The sequence below is a fragment of the Siphateles boraxobius genome, unplaced genomic scaffold, assembly GCF_051911475.1.
Source record: "Siphateles boraxobius isolate OS27281-9 unplaced genomic scaffold, OSU_SipBor_1 61, whole genome shotgun sequence".
Lineage (NCBI taxonomy): Eukaryota > Metazoa > Chordata > Actinopteri > Cypriniformes > Leuciscidae > Siphateles > Siphateles boraxobius.
Window position 1 is genome coordinate 11,342,338 of NW_027509188.1, and position 23,905 is coordinate 11,366,242.

Here is a 23,905-nt window from a genome sequence, read left to right on the forward strand (position 1 = left end):
CGCGTGGGAGAGGTGGCGGGTCGTGTGTCTGGCGGCTCTTTCCGTGGAGGACGTTGAAGATATCTACCTATTCGGCACCATGATAACAGGTCTTCTGCCGATTGGATTAGGCATTGCCCTGGTTTATCTAGGAACTAAGCAGACGGTGACAGCTGTCAAAAGCCCCGCAAGGCTGCCCGTGATGATTGAAGCGGTGGGCAGAGCTGTCAGCACTCAGACTGGGTCTATGAACCACAATATGGATAACATCATGGAGAAGCTCACAGCTTTGCAAAGGCAAATGGATCGTTTCAGAGACCAAAACGGACCAGGAGAATAGCCTGTATAAATTGGATGCGGCTACTCGCCCGAAGACCAAACAATCCCAATCTTATCTGTTTCGGCACCCCCCTACCAGCACTGGCCTTGGCCAAGGCCGCTGCTGGAACAACAACTCTCCCGGAAGAGCACTGCAGTGAGCCGCTCTTGCATTCCTTCCCCGACTCCTCAGACACCTGCTGATTGTTGACTCTGCCTGGGACATGATCAAGGTTGTCTCCATGGCAACTTTCTGTGTATCGCTATGACAATCCTGCGGACTGAGGCTCCTAGATTATGGTGCTGGCTTAGCGACTCTCTCCAGGCCTACACACACATGAACTTACACATACACAGATATGCACCTAACCCACACCCCATCCCACGCCTTCGCCGCTTCGTACCCCCAGTCTGACAGGCGGGTCTGTGACCAGCGCCATAATGGCTGCAGGACCGGATGCTGCTTGCCTGGGCTGGACTACCTCCATCCCCCACTCCCAACCGTGTTGCAATGTCTTGTTTGTAGAGTGTACTGTTTATGTGCTAATGTTGCTGAGGTGTTTTTTCCTGTTCCCAGACTGTTCTCCTTACAGGAGCATAGTCTGGGGGTCGCCTTTTTTCTCCTCACCTCTCCTCATGTCATGCTGTATTTTTTTTCTCAAGTTGGCGCTGATATAGCAGCCTCGGTAACATCTTATTACCAAAGCAAATTCCTTGTATGTGCACAACACTACTTGGCAATAAAATTGATTCTGATTCTGATTCTGAAATTCTGCATCAAAATTTATAGACAAGTAGTTTGTTTAGGCATGGTTTGTAAGGAATTACAAACCTGCGCACATATATTCAAACGCACGTAACTATAGAATCAATTCTTAATGCGCATGTGAACGCCATCAGCGTCTATCACAGGTTCACGTTTAAAGTCTGTTTAGAGAGAACGGTGTCGTCTTAGCGGCCCTTAATTTAATAACAAATGATCATTTAGACGGAAGTGAATCAATCAGAACTAACTTTAGCTGGAAAAAACTTTTTTCAAGAGCCACTGTAAAACCAAACCAATCTCTGTTACCTTAAATTATATGTTTATCTCTGTAAAGCTGCTTTGAAACAATCTACATTGTTAAAAGCGCTATATAAATGAGGATGACTTGACTTGACTTGATCAATGCCCAAGCACACTACGCAGCGCTCGTGCCCATCAAAGTCGGCCACCAGTCTACCGCAACCAGAAGTGCACGGGCGATGCATCTTTAAAAAGACGTGCCACGTGCAAGCTCTTTTGTGAGAGAAAAGAAACTCTGAGAGTGTTGAAGCGCCCGGGGAGAAACACACTCACTGGCAAACCACTGCACAGATAAGCAGGAAGTGCGCGCTCGCCGGGAGATCGCCGTCACACCAACACCAGAGAATCTCGCTCGTCTGTAAAGCTGACAGTTCAGAGATGGCTTGTGGAACGAAGAATTAAATTGGCTCCGAAGCGAAAACATATCTGCATGTTGCCGGCGTCCTCCTTTTATACCCACGAGGTAGGGCGGAGATACGCTATGCAAATTCCGCAGACCCATGGCATTTCTTTGTCATTGGCTCGTTTTGTAATACTGGAAGTTGATAGGCTTTCTAAGCGTAACCCCATTCGTCGTCATCCGACGTAACTCGGAGTGACAACGAAAGGGAACTTTATTTAGCGCTTTGGTTAAAGTGGAAATCTAAGTGCTTCATAAATATGCCTTAACTCTACATTAAATATTTTGTTGATTGCAGATAAAACCAGCTCCCTGAATTTTCTGAAGAAAAATAAAAGACTGCGGGAAAAAATTAAGAAAATGCATGAGGAAATTGACATTTTGAAGAAAAAATTGAGGGCAAGAACAAGTTGGTGACTATGGCTGGGTGAGGTCTGTTAAGATGTTAGCGGAATAGCAGAGTAGCATAGACCTCAGCAGAGGAGGATTAAACAACTCCAAAAAATAGCATTATTAGCTTCACTTATTACTAACCAGATTGACTTTATTTTTTCATACGTCTATATTAATTCCTTTTGAGTATTAATAGAGGTTTAGATGTTGTTTTGTTTCATTTGACGTTACCATTATGAAGATCAGTGTTTGCTTTAGTTGGGCTCTTGACCCTTGACTTTAACAATAGCTTATTTTTGCCTGCTTTAAGTGTGTATTTTTAAGACACATTTGTTGTGGCGAAAACAAAGGCAACAAAAATGAGATCAGGTGTTGATGATCATGATGTCATTATATAATGTTTGGATCACCGGTCTCAGCCTGTGTCTATTCCTTACCAATAATGTGTAGATTATATTACAAGACTGTGAAACAACAGCAAAAGATTAAGCAGTACTGCGTAATCAGTTATGAAGGATTTTTAAACTCATCATTCACTAAAAAAATTTGAACTATGGCTTTACTTCGACACATACTAAACTCAAGAATCAGCCAATGAATCTCAGCAATGGTGACAATCAACAGAAAATATAACATTAAATTTGAACATCTCAAAATACGCAACTAAAAGTCAACACAAAAGCAAAAGCAAAAATAAAAGCAAAAAGTACAAATTAAAGCAAATAACCAGACAATTCAGCTGCATAATTTATTCATGCTGCAATGCATGCTGGGAGTCATGGCTTTTTTTTGGTACCCAACATGCATTGCAGCATAAAACTTATGATTGTCACCATTGTTGAGATTCATACACCGATTATTGATGCCTGTGTGTGTCTAGCTGATCAAGAAGTTCAAAATGTTCTGAGTATAACCTTTTTAAAATCATTAATATTTTCTGGACGTCAAATCCCTGATAGATCTCAATCTGTAAAATCACAATGACAACAAAATCAAAACTACAAAACAGCAACCATTTAACAACTTTAGGCAGCAAATGAGATCAGTGAATCGGGCCGTTATATGATGAATGTGACTATTAACAATTGGTCATTGTCATCCTGTTGTTCTTCAGCTTTGTGCCATAGCAAATGTATTTTAAAGACACAGGTACAACAGCCAAAGAAAAACTAATGTTCAATAGTCAAGGGTCAAGAGCCCAACTAAAGCAATCAATGATCACCATCATGGTAACGTCAAATGAAAAATAAATGACGTCTAAACCTCTGTCACCTTTGATAAGAACTTCTGTAGATGTCTGACAGAAATAAAGTCACTCTGGTTAGTAATAAGTGAAGCTGGTAATGCTGTTTGTGGAGTTGTTTAATCCTCCTCTGCTGAGATCTTCTGCTAAGATTTAATGTCTTTTATCTAGATTTCATCTTTTTTTCTGTTCTTCTTGTTCCGCTTTCCTTCAGTGATTCTGATTGTTGTGATGTGGTCGTCGAAGATCTCAAAAAAATGAAGTTTATTACAGCATAACAGTGTCAAGGTACACGAAGCACCTCGGGTTCATCGGCGTCCGACTGAACCCAGAACATTCAAATCTTAAACCTTTTATCCTGTTACTGTTTACCACTCTTAATGTAAATGAAGTTGCTCTTGTTGTAACAGCTGTGTTCTGAACTTCAGTGTGTTAAGAATAACAAATTCGTCTTCTCTCTCAGCATGGAGCTGAAGCTCTGTCTTAAATGTAAATTGAGGATAACAACAAAAGCAGTCCCTCTGTGCCCACATCTTTGATATTCTCTCAAATAAGTTTAAGGTGATAACATCTATTTGAAGTCCCTATAATCAAGATGGTTCTCGAATACCCGCTGCCGCTCCCACACTATAGGTGATGACCGTGACTCTGTGATACTATTTACATATTACTGATATTGGAAGGAATTGTTTTCTATGATAAATAAGCTCTTTTAAGTGAAGGAACATTTCAATATATATATTGGAGTGGAAGATGGATCGGCACAGACTATAATTTCTTATATTGTTAACAGCAGGTGTTCATCAGGGTCTCAATTAACTTAGAAAATTAACTGAATTATTCACTCAGTCAAGTGGACTATATTAGTGAACTAATGTAGGGAATAGGGAATGAGGGTGTAAGATATAACTTGGAACAGAGCCTCTGAGTGTCGACTTTGAGCGCTGTTAATTCACAGTATATTACTGTAGGCTACTTTCTCAAAAACAACAAATATCATTTTTTTCTACGGTATATTGCTGTTTTAATGGAAAACAGCATGTTACTGTAAAATTTGGCTGTTTTTTACAGCATTTTTTTACAGTGAGACTATTTCACATAACATCAAATTTACATCACAATAACAAGATACAATGATTAAATACAAATGTGTAAAAGAGTCATGATTGTGATTCTAAGAATTTTTTGTAATTATGCAATTTGCTAGAATGTTGTTGGGCTAACCTCACATGTTTCTTGTTCATCTTCAGAAATAATGGGATAGCCTGCAGTAGATTAGCCAGCAGACAGGGCAGTTCACAGTAGAGTGCACATACTTGATAACAGTGTTCTTCAAATCTGACTTTGGTGGGCCTGTAGAGTTTAGCTCCATCCCTAATCATTTTTTTTATATTTTGTATTGTACTATTGATAAAATCCTGCTGTTCTTACCTGCAGTGGTTCCCAAATCCTGTTTTTGTAGCCCCCAACACTGTACATTTCATATGCCCTCATTGAACACACCCAATTCAATACTTCATCTCAATTCGCCTTTATATACTAAACCCGAAAAGTATACTCGTTTTGTGAGGAAAAAGTACATACATTTGAGTATGTATGAGAGGCATGTAGTAGTATCCAGCTTTGGGACATAATACTTCATCATCTTTGACAGACAGCTCTGTTGCTTAGTTATGTGCATCCTGTCACCGTTTAAACTGCCCTGTCAATCATCTTGTCACAGTTCCACATTCCACAGATCCACAGGCTTTCATGAGGAGAAACTCTCATGTGGATAACATTTAATAAATATGTTTTTGTATATTAAACAACATTGAATAAATATACTAATTCAATGCATGTAGATAAGCAAGTTCTTTGGCTGGCAGTTTATATGACACAGACTTATATTGATTCTTGTCTGTACTTTGATCATTTACAATGCTGCCTAAGACAATTGGGTGGGAGTAAGCAATGCTATTTAATATATAATTTCAGTCCTATTTTAGTCAGTTTAAAGTAAATGGCTTATAATTCTGTTTTTCTTGTTTTCTTTGCAGCTCGCACAATTGACGATGTGGTACGTCGGTACCACAAAGTTGTGAAGGCCTACAAGAGTCAGGGGAGCATGAATAAGGCCTTCAAAATTGTAGGTGTGGATTGTAACATACTGGCTCTGTCTGCTCCCCTGGCTGAAATTACAATCGAAGCTCCAAAATTTTTAAAGAGCCTCCCACCATTTAATCTCAAAAAAGAGAAGCTTTCAGATTATTCAAAGCGTTGTGCGGAATCAATGACTCCAGAGGTCCGTGCTAAAATTGAAGAGCTAAAAGGGAAAGGGAAGCTTCTGCCAATCAAGTATAAATATAGATAAGACCATGGTTCGAATTACGTGGGAGCCAGTGGGAGCTGAGCTCCCATAGAGAGAGTATGAGCTCCCATGAAAGCAGTAAAATCCTACACCTGTGGGGGCTCTAAAATTCATCAGCACCATCATTTTAAATTACAAATAAAGCACTTTTTCCTTCAATAATCGAGCCATATTTGTTAACCCTTTCACACGTACGTTCATAGCGGTGTGATTAGAACAGTCAGTGCATCACGTGATCAACTGCTAAATTCAAAAGTGCTTTCGCGCGTTGGCTGGCGCTGAGCCAGAGACAGATGCGCTCAATATATCACAACTATTCAGTGTTTTTAACCACATAATGTTTATTTTAGGTTTCAGACATTTAAATACAAAAAAGTAGCTACTAGCAAAAAAATGATTTGGGGGGACGCTAGGTAGGCCCCCACCAATATTTTAGCGAACTCCTTTCAGGGTTTTCCTGCATGGAATTACGAGGCAGCCGCCTCCGGCTCTCAACAAAACTCGGCCTGTGGCCATTAAGTTTGCCGATAGTGCTGCGCGGGTCGGGCGAGACAAATAATAAAAAAAATTAGCCTACATTCAAATTAATCGAGGATGGATGACAGATAAATCATTATAATGTTTTGATTTTAATAAAGACACGGAACTCTTATCATGGTAAAACGAAATGAGCGTCACTCTTTTACTTTCGTTTTCAACAACGTAATTCTCTTTAGAGAAAATCAATCAAGGAAAACATATCAGGGCATTTACTACAGTTGTAATTTATCAATGTAAATTATTTAATTTGATTGGTAACAGCCTACTGTCTTATTATTCTGATTTAATGTATTGATCAAATTAAGGAATATTTTAAAAGAAAGATGGAGCGCTACATAAAATTATAGGGAAAAATGCCCTATTTTAAAGGTAAAAAATGTATTCTGATAAGAGTGTTTGCCAACAGTGATGTAATGAAACATTGACAATTTAACTTTGAAGGGAGTAAAAAGCCTCTGTTTAGGATATTAAGGAAATGTAATTTTGGCCAAAGAATAACTTTTAATTTAAATAAATGTTAATTTTAAATCAGCCTACTTCAGTGTGATATTTTACCATATTATCATGCTTAACATTGAGAATTTGAAAAATTTTAATGATGATCAGATGCAGATCTAAATCAAAGAATATCATATGTTTGGGCGGTTGGATTATTTTTAACAGCGGATTCGGGTGACTCAATGTGCACCAGATTAATGAATTTATCTTTAAAATGTACAAAATTTTCTTCCTGGGGGGCATGCCCCCCGACCCCCCTAGAGGTATCTCTAAGTTCACTCGTCCATGAACAGGCTACACTCAAATAGTGCATGCAGATACCAGCGGACTGTGCTGATGACAAAAATCATGTATTTATGCTGTGAACTAGTGAGTTAATCCAATCTAAGACACAGACGGATATGGTAAGATAGAAATGAAGTCCGTTTAAGTACAGTCTTGATACACTTTATTTTACATAGCTTATACCTGTGTAATATTCTGTAGTTGCAATGTAATTAGGAAGTTAATGCATGTATTTAAGCTGTGAACTAGAGAGTTAATTCAAACTAAGGTACATATGGATAAGGTATGTAGATACACATGAAGTACACTTAAGTACAGTCTTGATACACTTTATTTTACGTAGCTTATACCTGTGTAATTTTCTGTAATTTTAATGTAATAAAGAAGTGAATGCATGTATTTTAGCGGTGAACTAGTGAGTTATTTAATATGGATAAGGTATGTAGATACACATGAATTGCACTCAAGTACAATCTTGATACACTTTATTTTATGTTGCATACATGTAGTGCTACAAAACGTACACATTTGCCATGTGTAACTGCATTACAGTAATCTAGTCTTGAGGTCATGAATTACTAACTTTTCTGCATCAGAAACAGATAGAATCTTATGTAGCTTAGCAATATTTCTAAGGTGGAAAAAGGCTGTTCTTGTAATATATGAAATATGATTTTCGAAAGACAAGTTGCGATCTAGTATAACACCCAGGTCTTTTACTGTAGTGGATAAAGTAACAGGACATCCTTCTAAATTAAAGTTGTATTGTAAGGAGTTTTGTGGGTAGTTTTTTTGACCAATAAGTAATACCTCTGTTTTATCTGAATTTAATAGCAGGAAATTACACGTCATCCAGCATTTTATATCATTTAGACACTCTGTCAATTTAGATGAGTTAGTGTTTTCATCTAGTTGTGATGAAATATATAATTGAGTGTCATCAGCATAACAGTGGAAATTAATTCCATGTTTTCTTATAATATTACCAAGTGGCAGCATATATATTGAGAATAGTAGAGGGCCAAACATGATCCTTGCGGCACTCCATAGTCTACTGACGTTATCTTCGTTTTTTTCCCATTTAAACAGACAAAATGGTAACGGTCTGATAAGTACGATCTAAACCAGCTTAATTTAATGCCCGTCCCTGAACACCAGTGTAGTTTTGTAGTCGATCCAAGAGTATTTTATGATCTATAGTGTCGAACGCAGCGCTAAGATCTAGTAGAACTAGTATTGAGATACAGCCTTGGTCAGAAGTTAAAAGTAAATCATTTGTAATTTTAACTTGCGCAGTTTCTGTGCTATAATGCGGTCTGAATCCTGACTGAAAGTTTTCATAGATATAATTTTCTTGCAAGAAAGAGCCGAGTTGAGCGGACACAATTTTTTCTAGTATTTTAGACATAAATGGAGGATTAGAAATGGGTCTGTGATTTGCTAGGTAATTTGGATCTAATTGCAGTTTCTTAATGAGAGGTTTTATTACTGCCAGCTTGAATATTCTTGGAACATGACCTAAAATTAAAGACAATTTAATAATATTGAGAAGAGGCTCTTCCACTACAGGTAACACTTCTTTCAGTAGTTTAGTGGGTATTGGATCTAATAAACATGTTGTTGGTTTAGATGCAATGATAAGTTTATTTAGCTCTTCCTGTCCTATAGTTGTAAAGCGGTGTAGTTGTTCTTGAGGGGCGATAATTGAGGCTGAATCATAAGACACCATTAAAGAGTGTACATTTACAATTGTGTTTCTGATGCTTTCTATTTTCTCAGTGAAGAAATTCATAAAATCATTACCACTATACTGTAACAGAATATTTTGCTCTGGTGATGTTTGTTTATTTGTTAGTCTAGCCACGGTGGTAAATAAAAACCTTGGATTATTTTGGTTATTTTCTATTAGTTTGTGGAGATGCTCAGCCCTGGCTGCTTTTAGAGCCTTTTTATAACGTGACATACTGTCTTTCCACGTGATTCTAAAGACCTCTAAGTTAGTTTGTTTCCATTTACGCTCTAAGTTACGAGTTTCTCTCTTGATAACATGCGTAGCACTGTTGTACCATGGTGCTTTAGTTTTCTCTCTAACCTTTTTTAATTTAATTGGTGCAACAATTTCTAATGTACTAGAGAACATGGTGCTCAAACTGCTAGTCATTTCCTCTAGTTCATCTGTTTGTTTGGGTGCACTGCGCAGCTGAGATAGATCAGGTAAGCTATTTGAGAATCTATCTATAGTGGTTGGAAGGATTGTTCTGCCTGGTCGATAACGTGGCGCAACATGACAAATTTCAGCAGTACGTATTATACAAGTTACCATGTAATGATCAGTGAGATCATCACTTTGCGGGATAATATCTATATCGGTTGGATCGGTTCCATATGATATAATTAAATCTAGTGTATGATTTAGACGATGAGTGTGACCACTGACGTTTTGCTTGACCCCAAAGGAGTTTAATAGATCTGTAAATGCAGCCCCTAACGCATAATTTATGTTATGTACGTGTATGTTAAAATCTCCAACAATTATTGCTTTATCGACATTGACCAATAGATCTGAGAGAAAGTCTGCAAACTCTTTTAGGAAATCAGCATAGGGCCCTGCAGGTCTATATACAGTAGCCAAGGCTAGTGTCACAGTCTTCGTCTGCACCTGTCTGTCTTAGTCTTCACTACACTACCCAGAATCCTTCTTGTTTCCACACCTGTACTCACTCCCTCAATTACCAGCCTGTTCATCGTTATCTTCATCCGTGTCACATGTCTTCACCTTGTTATGTTTGATGTGTATCTGTATTTAGTATCCTTCTGTTCAGTTAGTCTTGGTCGGTTCTTGTAATGTTATAGTGTTTTGTGAGTGTACCCTCTGCCTGCCTGAACCTGTTTGTTGTTGCTTTTGAGTAAATCTTTGAATTGGAGCTTTTTGCCTCAGCCTGTCTTCATCTACACCACAACCGTGACAGAAGAACCGACCACAAAAAGAGTTATAGTATCGTCTTCAGTCTGTTTTCTTTTTGTTTGTTTTTTCCTTTTTGTTATCATGGATTTCCCTGCAGTCAAGCTCATCTGCCTTGAGCAGGGAGTCAGCTCTCTCGAGGAACACCTGGAAGTGTTCCTGGATCTGGTGCCTCAGACCGATTTCCCGGACGACTGCCTCTGCACGTTTCTACGTGTGGGACTGAACAACACCACTCGAGCGCAGTTGTCCGGGGAACCTCCTCGAGGGAGCTTCGCCGACTATGTGGAGTGGGTGCTGGTATCCTGCGGTTCATCCTTCACCGTCGACGAAGTCACCAGCCCCACTCCAACCCCACCGTTCAGCCCAGGGCCTTCACCGCTGGTCCCGTCCAGCATAGAGCCGGAGACCGTCCAGCCCGAGACCGTCCAGCCCGAGACCGTCCAGCCCGAGACCGTCCAGCCCGAGACCGTCCAGCCAGCTCTGGAAGATACAGTGCTGATTACGGCGATCTTGTGTGTGTGGGCTACACAAACAACGATCATGGCTCAGTCGTCCAGTCCAAAGCCCTCTTCGCCGCTGGTCCCGTCCAGCCCAAGGCCCTCTTCGCCGCTGGTTCCGCCCAGCTCAAAGCCCTCTTCGCCGCTGGTTCCGCCCAGCTCAAAGCCCTCTTCGCCGCTGGTTCCGCCCAGCTCAAAGCCCTCTTCGCCGCTGGTTCCGCCCAGCTCAAAGCCCTCTTCGCCTCTGGTTCCGCCCAGCTCAAAGCCCTCTTCGCTGCTGGTTCCGCCCAACTCAAAGCCCTCTTCGCCGCTGGTTCCGCCCAGCTCAAAGCCCTCTTCGCCGCTGGTTCCGCCCAGCTCAAAGCCCTCTTCGATCCTCTGGTTCCGCCCAGCTCAAAGCCCTCTTCGCCGCTGGTTCCGCCCAACTCAAAGCCCTCTTCGCCGCTGGTTCCGTACAGCCCAGCCGAGCCTTCACCGCTGGTTCCGTACAGCCCAGCCGAGCCTTCACCGCTGGTTCCGTACAGCCCAGCCGAGCCTTCACCGCTGGTTCCGTACAGCCCAGCCGAGCCTTCACCGCTGGTGCCCGTCAGCCACACAGAGACTGTTCACGTCAGCCACGTCCAGCCAGAGCTTCACGTCAGCCACGTCCAGCCAGAGCTTCACGTCAGCCACGTCCAGCCAGAGCTTCACGTCAGCCACGTCCAGCCAGAGCTTCACGTCAGCCACGTCCAGCCAGAGCTTCACGTCAGCCACGTCCAGCCAGAGCTTCACGTCAGCCACGTCCAGCCAGAGCTTCACGTCAGCCACGTCCAGCCAGAGCTTCACGTCCTGTCCCCGACTCTATTCTGGAGTCGGGGTCGAAATCTGTCACGCTCTCCAGTAATTTTTTTGGGGGGGGCCCAAAGGTCCTCGCCATGGCCACCCGAAGGGTCTTCACCGCCATGGCCACCCGAAGGGTCCTCACCGCCGTGGACGCCCGAGGGTCCAACAGCTCCGCCGTGGTCACGCCCACAGCCTGCTCTGTCCTGGACGCCCGAGGGTCTAACAGCTCCGCCCTGGACGCCCGAGGGTTCGTCTGCTCAGCCCTGGCCACGCCCACGTCCTGCTCCGCCATGGCCACGCCCACGTCCTGCCACGCCCACGTCCTGCTCCACCCTGGCCACGCCCACGTGCTGCTCCGCCGTGGTCACGCCCACAGCCTGCTCCGCCCTGGACGCCCGAGGGTTCGTCTGCTCTGCCCTGGCCACGTCATGCTCCGCCCTGGCCACGCCCATGTCCTGCTCCGCCCTGGACGCTTCCTGCTCCAGATCGGCCTCCCCCTCGTCAGCCTCCAGGGCGCCCACCCCCCCACCCCATTGATGTTCTACGGCGCGAGGTCGCGCCTTGTTGAAGGGGGGCGTTCTGTCACAGTCTTCGTCTGCACCTGTCTGTCTTAGTCTTCACTACACTACCCAGAATCCCTCTTGTTTCCACACCTGTACTCACTCCCTCAATTACCAGCCTGTTCATCGTTATCTTCATCCGTGTCACATGTCTTCACCTTGTTATGTTTGATGTGTATCTGTATTTAGTATCCTTCTGTTCAGTTAGTCTTGGTCGGTTCTTGTAATGTTATAGTGTTTTGTGAGTGTACCCTCTGCCTGCCTGAACCTGTTTGTTGTTGCTTTTGAGTAAATCTTTGAATTGGAGCTTTTTGCCTCAGCCTGTCTTCATCTACACCACAACCGTGACAGCTAGAGATAATAGGCTTTCTTTCTTACATCTAAGAGCGTAACATTTAGCACAAGTACTTCAAACTAATTAAACCTGTGACCTGTTTTCTGAGTAACATTTAGAATATCTCTATAGATTGTTGCAAAACCGCGCCACGACCGATCAGACGGGGCTCATGCTTATAACAGTATCCTGGTGTAGTGGACTCATTTAGACCGAAATAATCATTTGGTTTAAGCCAGGTTTCAGTAAGGCAAAATACATCAAAACTATTATCTGTGAACATTTAATTTTCAGTACAATAACCGCCTTAGGCGTGAGCGATCTAATGTTTAGAAGACCTAGCTTTAGAAATTGTTTTTGTTCACTGATATTGAGATTTTCTGGTTTAATTACAATTAGATTTTTGCTAGATCCTACACTAGATTTATTGTTTGGCCTCACTAAACGAGGAATAGACACAGTTTCTATATGTTCTACATTACTTATGATATCAATTAAGTTGGGACAGGAAAGATTGTGATTTGGACTTTGACTTACTAGTCAAATGGTGTGTAACGTCTTGGAGATGTTGTCCGACAGAACAGCCGCTCCGATTCTGCTGGGGTTAGGGCTGGGTACCGAGTTCGATACTTTTTAGGTACCGACCTAATTGCCTCGATACTATTGAAAAATGTCATGTTCGGTTCCAGATTTCGATACCTAAGGAGTTAACTCGTTAACATCAGTGCTCAAACAAATACATATGAAATGCACGTACAAGCAAACTCTACACACACAAGAGGCGTGGAGCATTCCTAGGAGCATGAGTCAAACTGGAAAAAATATAATTATGTTTATAGTTATATATAATTATATATATATAATTTATATAATTATAATTATAGTTATGTAATCTTGTTCAAATGGATTTCATAAAATTGGTATCGAAAAAAGTATCGTTAGGAACCGGTATCGAAACTGAGGTATCGAAATTGGCACCGGATCGAAAGATTTTGAACAATACCCAGCCCTAGCTGGGGTGCAGGCCATCAGCAGGGTAGAGCCTAGGTCGCTCCCAGAACAGATTCCAATTATTTACAAAAAGCAGTTTCCGTACATTACACAATGACATTAATCATTCATTTAGTGCAAATAATCTACTGAACCTTTCCTGTCCTTGTCGGTACGTGGGAAGCGGTCCAGACACGATGATCGTTGCTTCAGGCGATGTGCTGCCCACCGTCTTGATCAGGCTCCTCTAGTCCTCCTTCAGAACCTCCGTCTGCCGCAGCCTGATGTCGTTCACTCCCTCGTGCAGCACAACAGTTCCGACGCGCTCGTCGGAGTGAGTGCGCACCTTACCTTTACCTGAGGTAGCGCGGACATGACGGACGATGGAACTGCCGATGATCACGGCGTCGTCGCGTTCCGACTCGCGAAGAGGGGAGAAGCAGTTCCGGGTGGAGATCTCGAAGACCGGGAGGGGCGCAGGGGTTCTTGCTCTGGTCCTGGCTCGTGTCTTCCGCTGTGGGATCACCTTGGGTCCATGATGCTGTGTCGGTGCCGGAGTGAATAAAGCCAGGGATGATCGCGTCCTGGGTCCTTGCGTCCTGTGCAGAGAAGCACACGGAGTAGACGAGGTCGGAGTCAAAAAGTTACTAACCACTGACTTGTGAGCATCGGCACGTGGTTTCAAGCGCTGATCGCCGATCTCGCAGCTCGGCTTGCCTCTCCAGTAGAACACGGATCTGCTTCTCCACGGACTCCAGCTCTAACAGCATCGAATGCAGCTCAAATGTGTCCTCACTTGCACTCAGAGGTAACGTTAGACACACATCCGATTTATTCGCCATTATAACAGCTGAACAGTAAATTTGTAGTGATACTACCAATATCATCACTAATTTAGGACTGAAATCCTGGATATAACCTGTATCCTTTCAGTGAAATGGGTGTAAATGAGACGATCGATAGGCGAGAGGCCACGCGTGCAATGCTAGCAGGCTTAAGGCTAGTAGCGTAAATTCAGAAAGTTGGATATAAGTAGCGATATCAAAGCAAACCGATTGTTTTTTATAAGGAATAGTATCGAAGATAAGTTAACATGCTGTAAAAATAGAAAGTGCTTGTTTATAAATGAGTGGTAAAAAAGAAAATCAAGAATTATGAATCAATTCCTGCTTATACATGGCTACCTACCAAATAAATCAATAATTTGACAAAATATTGATTTAAAAAGGAGTTTATTGATTTAAAAACGATTGTATTGCTTCGGCTAAAGAAAATAGTCTGTTCCGTCTCTGAACTACGTCCATGGCAACGCTCTGTTTTTCATGGCAACGCTGTGTTATACTTAGCAGCGGTCTGTTATCAAGAAATAACAGACCACATTCTACATTGGAATTCAATTGGAATTTTAATAGCTTGATGCTCTTTAAATATTTTGTTGCATTGTAAAAAATGTCGGTGCATAGGACAGACCTGCGATCGCTTGGTTCTGACCAATGAAGAGCGCTTTTGAATCTCCATTATGCACCATACCTGGCTGTCCTTTAGCACATCTCTCTATAGACCTGAGGCCTATAGACTGTAAAAGTGGTCAGGAATCTAATATTTCCCCAAAACATAGTTTAGTTCTGCTCGTATAACATGAGTCCGAATATTTCACAATTCAATTTAATTGTTTTAAGTTAACAACAGATCAACAACACTGCCCAACAGTTTCAATCAATACTCGGCTTGGTCATTGACAAAGTCATCTGGCATGTAAAACATGCTCCGAGCTCATAAAGATCAATCACCACCCATTAGGCCTAAATCCGGTCATAAGTGGCAATAGACCTGTTTGATTATTTCATACAACATTAATTTCTTCCAATTTCATTAACAACTGAGCTTGGCTTATACAGACATAGAATCACTACTGTCAATTCACGGTCATCCACGAAGATTTGCAGCCATTTAACACAAATTGGAGCATGCATCACGTCGATTTCCCCAATGTGCATGTGCCAAGATACATCCGATCTCAAACCTCACTGTATGCTGAATTTGCACAGAAAAATCAAAATAAACATAACCAGCTTTTTAAAATTGTTTTGAAAACTCGACAGGTGCTAGGTGACGTCACCTCGCCCCATAGGATTCACAACCAGCCGTATTTAGAGCTTGATTAAATACATACTTCGTTTATAAAAGGGCGGAGGACGTCTTAAGCTATGAAAGCTAAACTTTGAAAACTAAACATTTAGACTATTTTAGCACATATTGCTGATTTTTAATAATTCTTGACAAAATTAAAATATATAAAAGGTTTTTTTTTTGAAGAAAAGTTTTGGGTGGGCCTGTTCAAAAGTGGGTGCTCCTAGGCCCATCAGGCCCACCCATAACGCCGTGCCTGGTTTACGGTCATGTGCAAGATAAGATGTAAGTGACAGTGTTAAAAAAAAGTCCAAATGTAAATTCACAGATGATTTAAAGAGAAAATTCCCGTGTTTTCGTTTCGGTTGGGATCCGTGTAAAGCAGAATGCATGACCTGCAAAGCTGTCTAATAAAGGTGCTAGCGACCTAGAAGCCCACATAAGGAAAGTATAGGCTACAAGAGAATATCAGCAGGATTGAAATTGTTATTTACTGAAATAGTGTAGTAGATTTTTTACTTTATTTTCCTATGGCCATGAAAATAAACAGTGTGACGGTATTTGGCCTTAAAAGGATCTCCGTCTAGATATGATGTCAATACCCCTCCTAATTAAGGCGCTTGGTTAAAAATACCTGAAACGCTTTCATGATTAAGAAAAATAAAAAAGCGCTATCACTTTTTTTTTCAGCTTTTTTGTACTATGGGCCGTCGACTTTTGATGACGCACGACGGTCCTGAGCGCTAAACTAAAAAGAACACATCAGAGGCGAGCGTTCGACACACTCTTCTACAGTTCATCGTCGGACCCACCTAGAGAGATAAAATGCCACATTGTGTGGCTGTTGGTTGTGATGCCCATTCGAAGACAAACAAGAGCAGTGATTTGACCTTCCACTGTTTTCCTAGTTCTGATGCAAAGGGAAGAAAACAATGGGAAGATGCTTGTGTTGTGGGCGAGTGAAACTCCCCAATTACCCGCGGCTCTGTTCTCGACACTTTAGCCCTGATTCACTTGAGGATTTTGATCGCCGACAGCTGATGAACGAGCTCATTGGAGTTCATGGTTCTTGCGGAACGGTTTGCTTATGTTCTCTGACTGTAAATATAACTGTATTGGAACTGTCACAGAGAGAGTGCTAAAACTCTACAGGTCATATTTTTGGTGGAAAATATGTAGAAATGATCATTCTTTCTAAATGTGCCGTAAACATACTGTCCTGTGAGTAATAAACAGAAACAGACATGAATGAATGTTATCTTTTTTTGTGAAATAATGTTAAATACCACTTTATTTCAGTGTGACTAATGTGCAATCTTGACATAAATTAACTATGATCAATGTATCATTATTGTAAAACTGGGTTTGCTTTTCTATGCATTTTCTTTTTTACATAGTAAAATAAAACCTGTAGCTGTAGTTTGCCTTTTTATGCCATATAATTCTGTCAGATCAATACCATATCCAAGTCCGAGTTTTGTTCTTCCTTCCTATTAAACATTTTCCTCATATTTTGCTGGCTTAACTGAACTTGTAGGGTCATTAAAAGTCAGTGCCCAGACATTTCGCTCGCTAACTGAGGTAGTAGTTTAACTTTGATAACGATAGTGTTTACGCGCCTTGTGTTTGTAGCGGCGCTGGGACCAGTCTACGTCACGGCCCAGAATGCAATGGGTAAAAACAACAATGGCGACTTACAGGTAAAAACTTTATTTTAAAATATCTTGCTACAACGAAAACATCGGGTGTGTTATTATATCACGTTTGTAGCGCAAATGGTATCACTAACCCAATAAGACTAAGTTGTCAAACTAGCCAGAGATCCTTTTAAAAGATTGGGTTCGGGCACCAGGGGTAAAAAACACCACAATTATTTGATAAATCCCTCATTAGAAACACTACACATAGAGATGACATTATCAATTATGAAGCAACAGAACAAGGAACCACAAGAAATTTGATTCAAAAGTTTTCTATTCAAGTTCAATTCCAGTCATATTACATTACTATTCAGTACATCAATACATTCAATTCAAAACAAAAGAAATAGAGCGGGGAAAAAATAATTAAACAAATCACTATTAATTTCAGACCCAGAAACATTTACCTTTTAATTACCTCACAACAATAAATGAATGACAGATAAATAAAAATAAAGAATTCAGATAATTAAATGCAATGCAATAAATCTTATGCAAGAACGAAAATGAATCAAAATACAATAAGGCAACAACATAAGAGGAAAACGGGCAAAAAAAGAAGAAAAAAAACGTTAGCTTACCATGTCACTCATTAAACTACTGGGCCTGAAATGCAATTCATTACATCACACACAATATTTACAAAATAATTCGGCGACCAAAAAAAAACCTTCCTACACCAAAACTTCCTCACAACATAGTACCGATAATGCCCTGAATCAACGTCTAAACCACAACATAACCGGATTGGAAACAGCTCTCTCTCTCAAACGCTCCATTTACACGCAAATCACCAAATCGCTCTCGGCACAACTTTCCAAATACTTAACGAAATTCAATGAGGGAAACATATTCCTCAAAATATGAATCGTGAGCAATAAAAACAGGAGAAGACCGCAGCATTAACACATCAATGCAACACGGGCTACAACAACAATACTCACAAGCCATCCGCTAGCGTGACCACGACCGGGAATAACCCGCGCCTGACAACAAAGGCAAGAGAGCGTGAGAGAGAGAGAGAAACGCAATCACACTTCCTTAAATAACTTCACACCTGGTTCCCCGAATATACGCTCAACAGCGCCATCCCAGAATAGGAAAAACATAAATCATTGACGACTGTCACAACCAGCCGTATTTAGAGCTTGATTAAATACATGCTTCGTTTAAAACAGGGCGGAGGAAGTCTTAAGCTATCAAACTTCGAAAGCTAAACATTTAGACTATTTTAGCACAAATTATGAATTTATTTGCTATGATTTTTAATAATGGACTAAATTAAAATTATATAAAAAGTTGTTGTTTTTTAAGAAAATTTTTGGGTGGGCCTACCCATAACGCAGTTTACGGTCAAGTGCGAGATAAGATGTAAGTGGCTAACAGCGTTAAAAAAAAGTCCAAATGTAAATTCACAGATGATTTAAAGAGAAAATTCCCGTGTTTTTGTTTCGGTTGGGATCCGTGTAAAGCAGAATGCATGACCTGCAAAGCTGTCTAATAAAGGTGCTAGCGACCTAGAAGCCCACATAAGGAAAGTATAGGCTACAAGAGAACATCGGGAGGATTGAAATAAAAAAAAAAATTAAAAAAAAAAAATAGATTGTCAGTCATAAAGGTGAGAAATGTAAAAAGCTCACAGAACAACGCCGTAAAAAGTGGATGTTTAACGTACGTCTGCGGTCAGGAGGAGCAGAGTCTGTTAATGTCCGTGTCTACAGCGACCACTTCGTCGGAGGTATGTTAGCTAGCCAACGTGTTTTTTGTGTCTGTGTTTATATAGCATTAGGTTGTCATTAAATGCTAATTTACTTAGTAATGATTATTAAGTTACCGGTAGTCTAATATGGACTTCATTGGGGCTTTTTAGGCTGCCCGTGATCAGAACCGGCCTACAGGCGCCAGATGAAAGGAGAAAACCCGGAATAACTGCTGAATTTGAGGACTAAAACCTCGGAAATTAACGATTTTTGTTGCCTGAGGCTTCAGATCCAAATATGAACACGCAATCCAGTGCAATTCGTACAATACGGACTCTCCGTAACGGTTTCCTCCATAGACGTATTGTCCATGTTTACTTCCTGTCCTCCATCTGAAATCGCCCCGTCTTCATGCCTCATCATATTCATGCGACTGAAACCCAGCTATTAGAGACATTTAGAGATAGGGTGTTGTTGTTGCTCCAGTATTGTATGCAGTGTCATTGTTGTTCCTGATGACAGCAACCACAGTTGTATTATCCATAAATGTGATGGTATGGTTTAAGCTGTGCTGGGCAGATTCTGTCTAGATGTGTGAATATGAGGTGGTATACAGGTGGAGATACATCATCATCATCCGTATTCCTTCTATTCATATTATATTTAGAACATTTCTGAATCTAAATAAGTCCCACATTCAAAGATGATCAAATATTATAATTGATTCCCTAATTTCCCCTATTAAAGGGGAAATTATTCCAACATTTTTGGTGGTGGTGAGCAGGAGAACAAAAAAGTTTGCACCTCTCAGTTTGATGAGATCACGTCATCATCATTTATATAGCGCTTTTAACGATGTAGATTGTGACATAACCCCATTTGCTACAGACAAATAGCTTTTATTATATATAGTTTAAACCAGGGAAATAGCATTTCGTACAACACTGCATACAAGTTTTAGAAATGAAGACAATGAAGGAACCGGACACCAAGGTGCTGTCCTGATACCCAATAACTTGTGTTTTTTTGAGTGACTGTCTGAGACTGATATCTAGTGGATGATTTATGATATGTGACTTTACAGCAGGGTTACTCTTTCTATTTCTGGAGAGACACAACAGAGTTTAATTCCAGCTCTTACTGAACACACCTGAATAAACAAAAGGTTTTTGCATTTAAAATAACCTCCAGGTCTGTGGGAGTTTGGTCGAAACTGAACTCAGCAGAAATGAGGAAACTGCTATACAGATTTGCAGACACATGTTTTTCACACATCACTGAAACACAGAACCAGGAAACAGGAAACTCTTCAGTTCAGAGAAACTGAAACTGAAGTGCAGTTGAGCCGTTGTGAGTTTGTGTGTCTCATGCAGTAAAATGGCAGAAGCGAGAATTTCTCAGGATGAGTTCCTGTGTTCAGTGTGTCTGGATCTCCTGAAGGATCCAGTGGCCATTCCCTGTGGACACAGTTTCTGTATGAGCTGTATCACATGCTGTTGGGATCAGGAGGATCAGAAGAGAGTCTACAGCTGCCCTCAGTGCAGACAGACCTTCAGTCCAAGACCTGCTTTAACTAAAAACACCATGCTGGCTGAAGTGGTGGAGAAACTGAAGAAGACTAAACTTCCTGCTGACTGTTACGCTGGAGCTGGAGATGTGCAGTGTGACGTCTGTGATGGAAGAAAACGCAAAGCCGTCAAGTCCTGTCTGGGCTGTCTGGAGTCTTTCTGTCAGAATCACCTTGAACAACATGAGAGTTTTGTTAAAAGAAAGAGACACAATCTGACTGATGCCACTGGACGACTGCAGGAGATGATCTGCCAAACACATGATAAACTCCTCGAGGTTTTCTGCCGCACTGACCAGAAGTTTATATGTTTGCTGTGTACGATGGATGAACATAAAAACCACGACACTGTATCAGCTGCAGCTCAGAGGACAGAGAAACAGGTATTTACTATAAAGTAAACACTGATGAAATAATGTTGACACTATTTATATTGGCACTCATATGATCAGGTAACATCATTCACACTGCAGACGTCAGCAGAAGTGAACAGAAGTTGCAAGTGGACTTTCACTGCTGAGTCTATTTGTGCTCCGCACTGAACATAACAGAAAATATGGTGAAAATGCACCGTAAACATATTTATCAACACAAAATTTTGTAAAACAGGCTTTGATGAAGCAACATAAAATAATACAAAATATTCACAGATTATTTGACAAAACAAATCTCTGTCAAGAATAACACAAGTTAAATGCAGTGACAAACAAAAACACTTTTCAGACCAGCAATTGGACAAGGCATGACTTGGCTAGGAAAATAGGATCTGGCAGGGCAGGACACAAGGGGATCATTTGACGATGATCTGGCACAGGACTGGAAACACAAGGAGAATAAATAGGGAGCAAACAAGGCAGGTGATTAGGGAAAACAGGTGGGGCAAATGAACCAATGATCAGGCTGTGCACTCACAACATGATGATGCTACACCGAACACAACACCACACCACACGCGTACGGCCAAAGCAAACTCATAACTGCATGCTTACACAACAAGACAGAGCGCACGAGAACGAGTGAATGCTCATCCTGTGAATTTACAACAGAATACAAACACACGGAGCATGAATGTCCGAATCCCGGCACAGAAACCAAAACCAAACTAGACATGAGTGCCGGAATCCGGACACCACGCTTCGAACATGAAACAAGGCACACAGACAAGAGGCCGTACACTCACACAAAGACAAGACAATACAGGAGTGTTAGGGCTCTGGCAAAAAACCAAGAATAAATTAGACCAAAGTGACAGAACCCTGACAGATATGTGACAGCATTATAAACTGAAATCTGTTATTGATTTGTGGTGCAGAAGGAGACACAGAGGTCGTTCCAGCAGAGGATCCAGCAGAGAGAGAAAGATCTTCAGCAGCTGAGAGAGGCTGTGGCGTCTCATAAGGTGAGTCTGAAGAAGAAGAGAAGTTTGAGAAGTCTCAGTCAGGACCAGGGTTGGGAAGGATACTTTCAAAACGTATTTCGTTACAGAATACATGCCCCAAAATGTAATTTGTAACGTATTCCGTTACGTTACTCAATCTGAGTAACGTATTCTGAATACTTGGATTACTTCCATATTGAATTGCATTTTATAAGTGTAGGAATGCGGAATGGTGATGCGGTGGTGACGCGTTGTAACATGTAGGGATGGCGCTGCCAATAAAGCACATAAAAGCTGTCACAAAAAAACGGCAAAAGTATTGATTATGAATATGTCAAATATAGCAAGGAGATATTTTAATTGTTTATTAATAAACAAGTGTTTTCTGTCTGTGTCACTGTCGCCTGCCAATATGAAGTTGACGATGCTGACTCGTGATCTTTACAGTATGCTAGTGAACGCGCCAGAGAGAAATGCAAATTTCATACGGATTGCATAAGCAGAAAACAGTCTGTTTTGTTTAGTTTTGAATTGTTCTGTTTAAATGTAGACATGTCTGTGTCTGTGAGGCAAGTATAATCTCACGCTAAGTTTCGGTTCATTTAAGAGACAAGCTCCAGTTCACGCCCGGCGCCTCCATGTCGTGATATATTTAGCCTACTTCTTATTTATTAAATCCAGGCAATTGGTTGATGAAACATTTATTAGGGCCCGAGCACCGATGGTGTGAGGACCCTCTTGGAATTGCTCTGTTTATTATTATTAGGGCCCAAGCCTTGAAAAGGCGAAGGCCCTATTGTTTTCCTACACTCTCGGAAAAAAAAGTAAAATTTTGTACCAAAGAAGGTACAAACCCTTGTCACTGGGGCGGTACCTTTTACTGGTACAGAATTGTACCTTAATGTAAAGAAAAAAATTTGTACCATTACAGTTTGTACCTTTAAGGACACGATTTGTACCATGGAGAACCAAAATGTTCCTTTTTTTTTCTAAAACTTAATGGTACAATATTGTACCTTCATCTTCGGTACAAATTTGATCCTTTAAGGTACCACCCCAGTGACAAGCCCTTTTGTACCTTTAATGTGTCAAATGTGTTCCTTCAAGTATTCAACAATTAAAAGCCATTTTTCTATTGAATAACATTCAACAACTGATCCCAAAAGGCATCGATTTAATGTCAGAAACCATACACATCAAATACATTTTATTGAATTAATACTTTGTTCCAGGTTAAAATATTTATTTACAGTTTACAATGGAGACTTCAAACATATTTTTAACAGAACATTTCTCCATTCGCTACAAAACATTTCATAAAATTACACTAAAATATCACAATATGTCAATTTCATTCTCCCATCTACAATAAAAATTCACAAGCTATTTAATACTTTACAATTTAGACTTTTAAATTCATTTTTTACCTTCCATGCAATACTTGTTCCAGGTTAAAATATTTCTTTTTGTTTAAAATCATCTTTACAGTTTACAATGGAGACTTCAAACATATTTTTAACAGAACATAAAAACATTTCTCCATTTGCTACAAAACATTTCAGAAAATAATTACACTAAAATGTCAATTTCATTCTCCCATCTACAATAACAATTCACAAGCTATTTAGTATTTTTAAATTTTAAAATCATTTTTACCTTCCACACAGTACCCTTGCATTTACATTACATTAACATTTTTAAAGAATTAAATTATAAACATTGAGATGTGCACAAACCTAATGATTTGACTATGCATATCTAGCTCCAACATACAAGAGGTCATCGATCACATAAAGGTCAAGTGCCTGGTAGTCCAGTTCCTCTCCTGGCATCACACAAAACCAATCCTTGTCATATGAAACTCGAAATGCATGGAAATGAGTATCAAACAATTGTGGGAGCAACAGTTTTCCACACAGTATCCACAATGTATCTACGTTGAAAACATACTTAACCTGAAAGAATAAAGGAACTTCCTCTGTATGCACAACATCAATAACAAACACATCTTTGGTGGTGTATTTTACATTATTTACACAAACCTCTTTTACACGTTGAAGTGTTTTACCTGCAAAATCTATGTCTTGACAACTTTTGTGGCTTTTAAGTGTATTTTGAAGCTCTCTGGGTAAAGATGTAAATGGAGTGCTCACGCTCGTTCCAGTCACTTTTTCATAATCACACAACATG

The 23,905-nt window shown here is 40.7% G+C and overlaps 2 protein-coding genes across 2 annotated transcripts in view; both read left to right on the forward strand.

The window, feature by feature from the left end:
• Positions 1–23,905, forward strand: part of LOC143718316 (tripartite motif-containing protein 16-like) — a 145,666-nt gene that overhangs the window by 68,869 nt on the left and 52,892 nt on the right. The window lies entirely within an intron of this gene.
• The window catches only part of LOC143718317 (tripartite motif-containing protein 16-like), a 58,987-nt gene continuing 55,073 nt past the window's right edge, over positions 19,992–23,905 (forward strand). The window contains exons 1-2 of the mRNA XM_077209374.1: positions 19,992–20,720; positions 21,650–21,736. Of these exons, the coding sequence (XP_077065489.1) occupies positions 20,148–20,720; positions 21,650–21,736 (660 nt within the window). The 5' untranslated portion in view covers positions 19,992–20,147. The remainder of the gene's footprint in view (positions 20,721–21,649; positions 21,737–23,905) is intronic.